At 41.4% G+C, this 9,813-nt stretch overlaps 1 protein-coding gene across 1 annotated transcript in view; it reads right to left on the bottom strand.

The window, feature by feature from the left end:
- veph1 (ventricular zone expressed PH domain-containing 1) overlaps nt 1-9,405 on the bottom strand; it is a 71,468-nt gene extending 62,063 nt beyond the window's left edge. Inside the window, exons 1-3 of the mRNA XM_073491613.1 lie at nt 9,268-9,405; nt 8,884-9,102; nt 4,627-4,801 (exon numbers count right to left, since the gene is read on the bottom strand). Coding sequence (XP_073347714.1) covers nt 4,627-4,801; nt 8,884-9,102; nt 9,268-9,405 — 532 coding nt within the window. The remainder of the gene's footprint in view (nt 1-4,626; nt 4,802-8,883; nt 9,103-9,267) is intronic.
- Nucleotides 9,406-9,813: the final 408 nt, after the last annotated feature.

Below are 9,813 nucleotides of genomic sequence, written 5' to 3'. Positions count from 1 at the left end.
CGCCCCCATGTTTGAAAAAACACAGCAAAATTCCCTCTTGGATGGCAGATAAAATATGATAAAATGCATTCTATGGTGCCTTTCGAGCTGAGAAAACTATAATAATAAAACAACATTGAAAAAATAATATTGTACCTAAGCTATTAAAATATTAATAACAATGCACATTTGGCACTGAAAATACATCTGCAACTGTATCTCAAATATATGAAGGCTACCATTTAAATGCTACTCATAAATCTCAAAGTAGTAACAAGCTGAGTCTAGTTTATATAAAGTTTATTTGTATTGCCTTTATCCTCCAGGCATAAAGGTGATTCAAAGTGCTTTAAATAAGCAATAAGTTTGACTTACACAGAATATGATATATAGCCCGAATTTAAGGTCTATGTCATAAAGATACTTTCATAAAACTGTATATAATATTTTGATTAAAACTAGAGTGGCACTTAGTGGAGTTTATACCTCTACCAAGGCCCAACAGTCCCCACTCATAACTAGTCATTCATATATACCATCCACCTAAATACATCTGATCTTTTCCATCAAGATCCATGCATTATTCCCTCTAAAATCAACAAAACTGTTGAAAAATGTCCTATCTCACCATGTTAAAGAGTGAGAAAAATTCCTGGATCTGGCCCTTTATCCGGATTAGCACCAAAAACTAAAGGTGCTTATTCAGGGCCGAGACTCATCCTCCATCCAAGTTTCATGGAAGTCCGTTCAGCAGTTTTTGTGTAATCCTGCTGACAAACCAACCAACCAAAAAACGAAGATGAGTGAAAACAGAACCTCCTTGTCAGAGGTAAAAATCTGATAATACATCTGCAACTGTAGACAAACACGTTTTTTTGCTGCTCACATATGCTTACAGTTTACTGTGGCACATCTTGCTACGGGCCCATTAGTGAAATATAACAGGTTTCTCCTGCAGCTACGACCTCTGCACAGTCTCCAACTGTTTTTGCAACTGTGACCTGTTACGAAATGGTAACGTCGCCTTTAACATTCAGGACTCCCATCGAGCCCGCTGCCGTCTCTTCACCTTACAAGCCAGAGTACAGTAACTACACACGTTTTGCACCGGGGGAGCCAAAAAAGACATAAAACTTTGACAGATTACTCACTCCAAGCTGCAGTGTTAACTTAAGATCAGGTTTTACTTAAAGACGGAAGGAACTCTTGGGGCCAAAGCAATGCCACATGTTTCTGCGTGCAGGTAGTAGTTACTGTAGCAGGCTATAAAACCTCCTTTCTGTGTCCTGCTGTTCACTTCCTGTCTATACTAAACACATATACACAACCACATAAAGCTGGCTATACACTGAGCTGACAGATAAGACAGAAATACAACAAAGTACAAGAAAATACAGCCAATTTATGTGCCGACGCAAACAGACAACACAGAGAAATGCACACATGCAAACACGTGTAACCAAACCATCACACCCCCCATCATCAATATCACCCAAACCCCATTACATCAGCTCACTTCCTGAACAGAGCCCTGCAGAAGAAAGAGGTCATCTGTTATTGCTTCTACGAGCTACGTGCGTGTGTGAACGCACAGTTCAAACTTGACATGCTTATGCCTGTCTGTAGTCTTGTGTTTACATTGTGTTGTGTTTATGTTGAGGTTTTTCGGCGGGGAGGAGAGAAGTGGAGGCTTGTTAAAACCCCAACCTGAGGTTGAAATGTTCAGAGCGCACAGTAGATGAGCCTCAGCAGGGGGGAAAGTTTTGAAACTGCCTCAGCTGCATTAAAAACTGCCCAAGGAAACCTGAATCTGAACTCGCTATAATAAAGCCCTCCAGCAAGACTTGTTCACTTTCATCCTCTCTACGCTCCCAGTATATGTGTGTGTGTGTGTTATATTCCAGCTTTAATAAGGCTCACCATCAGTTCATCACCCCCTGTCAAGCTGGATCACAGCCACTGGAAGCTTTACTGTGTATTTGCATACAACTCTTTATCTCTCCCATCTTTTCCTCATCTTTCTCCCTCTTTTACTCTTTTTGTTTCTGCCTCGTCCAGCTCAAAAACAAAGCCAGGTTTCACTGTGTATTAATGTCCCACAGAGTCATATTATGTGATGACTGTGGGGGTGTCATAAAACTTTTGGAAAGAGTGTCAAAGTTTTGAAACAAACATTATGACCGTATCTCCCCTGAGCAGCTGACAAACACGAATTGGATATTCATTTGCTTCTTCAGGCCATCAAATGAAATGAGTTCGACTTTGACAAAGCGCAGAGCGAATTAAGATGTATCACAGAGGGCCAGCGGTGCAAATATGCAAAGCTAATGTTGATATTTTGTACTTCAGCAGTCCAAACTCTCCAAGAAAAAGAAAAAAATGGCACTTGTTTTAACCCCAAATCATAAACTAGCTACCCTAATCAGAAAAAAACACCTGATTTCTGTTTTCCCATCAGTAGGTTCCACTTGCCATCTCTATTTTTGCCCACTTTTATGGACCACAGGTGCAAAGCCTCTTCCGACGATTTAACGCTCCGAGCCCAAACCCTGGCTGGCTAAACTACAGTTGTAAAATGAAGCAGACAGCAGAGAGCTAAGCTGTTTCATGTGCCGAGCTGCTGGCAGAAAATGTGCTCGGTGGGAGCATCACCATGGTGGGCACCTCACTCGGGTGCTGCGTGAGGCGATTAGCATCACGTGCTGTTCTGTAGGGCTGTGTGTGTGTGTGTGTGTGTGTGAGGTGTTAGTTCAGCATGTTGCCAAAAGTGTCACAGAGGAAAAAACACACCTGCAGCATGCAAATAAACACAGAGCCTCGCAAAATCATGTTCACACAATGTGCAAACTGACTTATAAAGAAAGTAAACTGTTCTCTATTAACTGAACCCCTGCACAGCAACCGCTCGTATTAATGGAGTGGTTGTGTGTGAATGTGTGTGTGTGGGTGTGTGGCTGTGTGTGAAAGCCTGAGGGGTAAACAGATCTCCATCAGGCACTGCTAACTGCAGCACCTCAGACAGCCACATAACACTAATGAGCTTGAAAAGCATCTGTGTTGGAAAAAAGGGTTAAAAGGGCAGAAAAAAGGTTTGAGGGAATATCTGTCTTTAAGCACTGACCAGAGGTCAGCTCAGTTCCCCTCTCTGACCCGACCTGTTTAGGAAGTTGTTGAAAATACTGATCAGATGAATGCCGGAGAAGGATTTTCAGAGCGCATTAGTTCTGCTTTTAGAGGATATATGCACTTCCTCACACCCTTTATATCAAACTTCATATTATTTGGTCACTGGGGGAAAACACTTGTTTTTCTTAAAGTATGGAATTTAATTCCTCCTGCCCACACAAAATACACTTGGTAGAAAAACATCATGCTTTGGCCTAAAATTCCTGGTTTTGTTGCCTCAGACATGGTTGGACGTGCTCCGAGGTCTCATTAAAAACATCCAGTGGTGTCACGCGCACAAATGTGGAAACACTGGCCTTGTTGCCTGTAACTCCTTCAAAATCCCGCCCGCCTAATGATATAAAAGTCAGGTAATAAACACGTGATGTGAACACTGACGTTTTTTCCTATCTACTGGATTATACATAGGTGTGGTGCAGAAACTTGGAGCAAGTCAGGGTTTATGACTGGTACTGTAGCTAGACACCAGGGGGTAATCCAGATGTTTTGGATCATTTTTGGGGAGCTGTCATGTCATCCATCTATATATACGTAAAGTGTATGGACTGAATACACAATTGGTCTGTTTGCTGTGTGAATTGCAAAATTTATGTTTGTGAGATAAGAAAAGTTGCATCAGCGTAGAAAAACATGTCCGGACAAGACAATCATAATAAACAATGAAACTATTTTAGATGTATTGCTCAAGAAGTGGAGAGGTTCAAAACAAGTTTATGTAGCACACACGCACGCACGCACGCACGCACGCACGCACGCACGCACGCACACACGCACGCACACACACGCACACACGCACGCACACACACGCACACACACACACACACACAAAGATGAGACAGCTATTATCCTTTTCTTTCCACAATAACTCCTTCTTACGTATGAATTTCCATGCTGCATCAGAGGGCCATCAGGGAAATGATGATTCTCAACAGCTGTTATTTACCATCATTATTATCCTCAATGGACTGGCAGACATTATGGCATTATTCACTCTGCGCTGGGATAGGATAAGACTGTGGTTTGCTACTACAACTGCTGATTACAACAGTAATCCATTTTTCCACTCCAGTGAACCAGCTGGTCCCAGATCTACTGGCGACCCTCACAGGAGGAGCATCCGAGTGCTTTTTCTACAAGCCAAACCCAAACGTTAACCATTAACAGCTAAATAAATAACATCTTAATAGAGAATCTGTTCCATGTTTATTCTCAAGCAGAGCTTTCCTGCAAAGATTTCAAAGAGATCTCTTTAGTCTCTACAAAAGACACACACCCACACTTTAGAAGTGTGTGAGAAGATCTGTATCAATGTGGGGCAGCGCAAACGAAGGAGAGGAGAGGAACTGTACTGCACAGCATCAGATTTGAAAGGGTAAAACTTTCAAGTCCGCTGACGTGTTAATATGTGAACACAGAAATATTCCTCCTTGTTGTGTACGAACATGTGTAAGCGTGTCCTACCTCCAAGCACACTGAGCGTTATAGCCTCCGTGTGTTCGGCCAGCAGATCAGCCTTGGCGATAGCAGCCAGGGAGAGATAACTGGACATGTTCCTGCTCAGCTCCCTGTTCCCTCTCTGCAGGAACCGCACCGCTACCGGGACAGCCAGCACCATGACCGACGGACAGCTGTAGTTCTGAGGAGACAAGAGGCGAGAGGAGGTTTAAGGAGACAGCAACACGTTTTTATATCAACAGTAGCTATTTTGCTGCCTTTTAACAGTGATTAAAGGGTTAAAACATGCAGAAAATAGCATGGTCAGTCAATTCATGCAAGACATGTGAAGAGCACAGATACGCAGTGACCATGGGGGAATAAAGAACATCCTGCCGTACAATATTTTTTACTATCTACAATGTCTCAGAACAGAGAAGTCTGAGCTTTGCATGTTTACACTCCATGCACCAGACAGTGTGGCCTAAAAATATCCTCACTACTGTGAGCTCTGCATCAAATAGATTTTTGCTCATCTCAGACAAAAAGCAGCAGCTCTGAATGGCAAGTGTCTGAGAAGTTTGTCCCTGTGAACATTTAGAGAATTTAGAAGGAGGAAGGGGATTTCAAACACACTAGCTCCCTCAACAGGACAGACTGAGTCTGTTTGAACAGGCACATGTGTTTATGTGAGACAAAGACAGGGAAAGCTGGAGGAAAAAGACAGCCAATGGAGACTGCTACTGAGCCATGTTTAGACTCACAGTTTCAGACCCTCGGCAGCGATTACATAATTTATATTTACTCCTAAAGCAAAAATCCACCATTGGATTTCTTCTGTGATGTATCATTGATCTGCACTCCTTGGACGATATCATTTATTTGAGTTCCCACTTTTCAAACTCAAGCTTCCTCCGTCTACATCTACTTCAGAATACCCAGAATGCCTTGCAAACATTTGATTTACTGGTGATTTTTTTTACAGTTGAAAAATTCTACAGTAAGGCCTGTCGCGATAATTATGTTATCAACCTATCATACATGTCTCATCTTATCGACTCAAAACATGTACATGACTTCAATGACCTGACCTCTGGAATAACTGTAAAAAATAGATTTTGCCTTATTTTATATGTTTTATTAGAATGATCATCATTTACACTTAAATAGTTTAATTAAATTTCAATATTCCTCAGATATTATCTAAATAAAGGTAAATTGTATCATAAAATAGTTCCAATAGGCAGAATATACCCTTTGGTGCAAAAAGTCCACTGGAGGATGTATTTTCAGCAACAGAAAAAAAGATGTATAAGAAAAATCCTAAAATGTGGCTCAAAGTATTTCTAACATCTTATTTGGTTGATAAATATTGTTTTTACCCGTCTGGCTCATTTTTCACATCGTTGATTCATGGTGTGAACTGCAGTGGACATTTACATAACTTTTCCAAAACAACACATAATGACAAAAAAACAAAAATGTATTGATATGTCAAGAGTAAAAACAAACATTGAAAAAAATGTGTGCATAAAAGGGTTCTCACTCTCACTATCTGTCTGTCAAACCTCTATTCTGCCACATGATGGCAGTGTCCACAAAAACTTTATTATTCCACCAATCAAGAGATCTATCAAACTACCTATCTACATCACATTATACTTATTTGGCAGGCAAACGTTTTATCTATACATACAGCACATTTTTACCTTATGTATGGATGTACAGATTTATTTCTCTACCCTGTCTCTCTTTTCCATCTTACTATTGAGAGTCAAACATCAAGCAGCCCATATTTTATGAAAAAAAACACTGAAGATGCTGTCAGAAGCTAGAAATCTGTGTGTATGCAAATAAAACCCCCTTGTTCCCTCAGTCTGTTGCTCACTTCTCACCTCCTCTCTGTGGGAGTTTCAGTGGAAGGGGAAGAAAAGTGTTTGTGCATCCATAGATTCAAAATGACAGGAAGACAGAGAAAGAGATCAGAGAGGAGATAAAGATAGTTTGAGGGTAAGGGAAGGTAAGAAGGAACAAGTGAAGCAGGGGAAGTCGTGGAATGAAATCAAAGAGAGAGACAGATTGGGAGAGGCAGAGAAAGGAGCAGCGACGGGGTGAAGAGAGAGAAGCGCTCGACTGATAACTGCTGGAGTTAGGACATCAGAGCCCGGAGCTGCTGCTGTCAGGGCTGTCAGGACTTTTAGTCTCACCTCTACAAGTGTGTGTGTGCATGCCTTTCAACAAGAATCAGTCTCATTATGATGGTATTAGGCACATTCCCATTCCCAAAGGAGATGAAGAGAGGGAGAAGGTAAGAGAGAGAGAGAGAGAGAGAGAGAGAGAGAGAGTCCCTTTGCTTTTAAACCCTCTTGTTGTGTAGGTCTGATGGGAAAAGTTTCAGATTGACATTTTAAAGACGCTCAGCAATAATATTTGCTCTTACGGCAAAATTCTACTTTGGATGTGCTGCATGATGGATGTTATGATTTATACTTGTGTATCAAACTTTCTCATCTACTTTTACTTCCCAGAATGCCTTTCAAGCTGATGTTTACTGTATTAGATATTTGTAGCTTATGATTTGCCTGTTATCTGCAGCAATACTGTGATTAAAAAAATACTACCAAAAAAATAATGTGGACACAGAAAAACAAACTGCATTGCCACTATTTTTTGTGACCAGTGGTTCATAACCTGAGGGTCAGGACCACTCTGAGCGGTCACAAGATAAATGTGACCGTTCCCAAGATGATTGATGCGACAGAAAATAAGAAAAAAATATGTTTTGCTACTAAGAGGTATCACAGGAGAAAATTAGTCATTGGTTTAAGTGTTCAAAACTCATACAGCATGTTTACACTTTACAACTCAGCTCGACTCAGCTAATGCCCTGTCAACGCAATAGGGATACTTAGCTGATCATCTTAACAAAATAGCAGGAAATCTGCCATGACGTCATCTTCAATGCTACACAAACACACATGAACTATAAAGGATTTATTTTCCTTCCTTACATCAGCGACCAAACAGAGGAATGTTTACATTTGTCTGCAAAAACACAGCATGGTTTTGCAGGCTGCCACTTTTGAAAATCTGGGTCGAGTTAATAAATAAAAACATTTCGGTCACAATGTGTAGTCAGTGTCCGGCTGACGATTCTAGTAATTATTCTCTTGGACCAATCAGTGCTTTCACTCCATTTAGGATCACTTGGAACCTCGACTGAGGTGTTACCAAAAAAATGACAGGTACCCGGTAATATCCACAACCTTTTCCAATGGAAAACCATTAAAGAGTGAGTAGAGTCGAGCCGAGCCAAGCTGTGCTATGCAGTGGAAACGGGGCAATAGACATATTCAACTTGTGATAAGTGTACAAGCAGTGGTATAGTGGTGTCTTGGAAGGTTCTATCAAAACATGATACGTTTATCAAATATATTATACACTGTTATGGATTAAAGTACCCAAAAGTCTATAAAATAGTTTAAATAAGCTCCAAATCGACCAACAGTATCACTTTATAACTTTTGTGATTAAAAAGTGGATTTAATCTTTGTTGCCGTTCATCAACCTGACTGCAGCAGCAATCCACGGAGGTGACCTCCATATTCGGTTGTTAATTTACTGTTATGTTGACTAAGAGCTGGAGGGGAACTGTATTTTTTCTACAAAGAGAGGAGAGGGGAACAGAAGAGAGAGGACCGGAGTCTCTGGTGGCACTAATGTTCAAGGACGAGGTCATGCTTACTCCCACCCTCACTCTATCCTGGAAGTTATAGCGACAGGCGACCGAATGAAACGCACTGTTATTTTGGGTCTGAACATTGTTGGGAAAATGTAGGATGACCTAAGTACACAAGTCAACACAATATATAACAAAGGTTTAGTCGTTTTTAAAAAATTTTATGCAAATAGTCCTTCTGTAAAAGGACGACGAGGTTGGGAACTCAGACTGTATTTCTCAGTTAACGTTTGTGGATCAAGTCAAGGACAAAGACAAAGACAAAGACAAAGACAAAAACCCTGCACTGCAAATGAAGCACTGAAGTATCACATCATAAATAATGTTAAATACTCTACATATCACATTGGCTGTTGTTTTAAAACTTGTGCCACACTTGTTACACCATCTGAGCGCACTGGTGTAGTATTATTGACAGGTGTGTGTACAGGTATGTTCTGTATGTGCAGTTTGTGTTTCAGGTAATCCAGTAGAGAAATACTTTTCTCTGGAGTATAACATTACAAAGCAAAGTCTTGTATGTGTGTGAGTGTGTGCACGCGTACCTGCAGGATACAGCTGGTGATGTCGGAGGCTATCTTAGCATGCGGCGTGTCCTCTGTGTTTTCACCTTGCGGGGTGAGATTATGCTCCAGACACGACTCCCACAGCCCCACCAACGCCGTGCTGTGTTGCTCGATGGAGCCCGTCTCCCTAATGGCCGTGGTGATGCGCGTTATGCAAATCTCCACCACGGCCTGGTCGTTGTCATTGGTCAAGTAGTCCTGTCAGACGGCAGACAGTAAGAGGATGCAAGATTAAGGATGCAATGATAAATTGAAGGACAAAAAGATGAATTATGGATAAGAACATGAATAATTAATTAAAGTGGCTTTCGCCCTGTGATATTTTGGATAAATATAACCTGTGTGTTGGTTCTGCCTACTGACCGGTGAGCAGGAGATGACCTTGATCTGGTCCAGAGCCTGAGACAGACAGTCTTCGATCTCTGCGTCCTCCAGAGAAAATAAGTCCCCCGCTCTGGACAGATCTCTCTGCCCCAGCACCTGGCTGAACAGCTGGTGCATCCTGGTCCTTGTTTAGGACTCCTTTCAGACCAGTTTGGGACTGGTGCCGTCCACTTTAAGATCCCTTAATTGAGAATGGATATATTCCTGACATAATGTTTTCCTCTTGATTTCAGACGTCCATGCCGAGCGTATACAGAGTCGCCGTCATTGGGATCCCAAAAGCAGAAAGCAATACCTTCTAAAATTACATCAACATAAAATTTCAGGCACTATTTTAGGCATCCTGGGTCCTGTGAATGCACTCTAAATGGTAAAATAACTGCAGTTAATAATAGAGAAGATTAATTATATATTAAGAATCTTTAATTGTGTGAACTTTTGTCAAAATCCTCTTCAGTCCAGTCCAGGATCGGGTGGGCGGGACAACAGTGGACGATTTTGGCCAAATGTTTTCCTGGGTCTGCC

This window comes from Pagrus major, chromosome 2, assembly GCF_040436345.1.
Source record: "Pagrus major chromosome 2, Pma_NU_1.0".
Taxonomy (NCBI): Eukaryota; Metazoa; Chordata; class Actinopteri; order Spariformes; family Sparidae; genus Pagrus; species Pagrus major.
The sequence above is the reverse complement of the archived record's forward strand: the minus strand, read 5'-3'. Positions and strand labels throughout refer to the sequence as shown.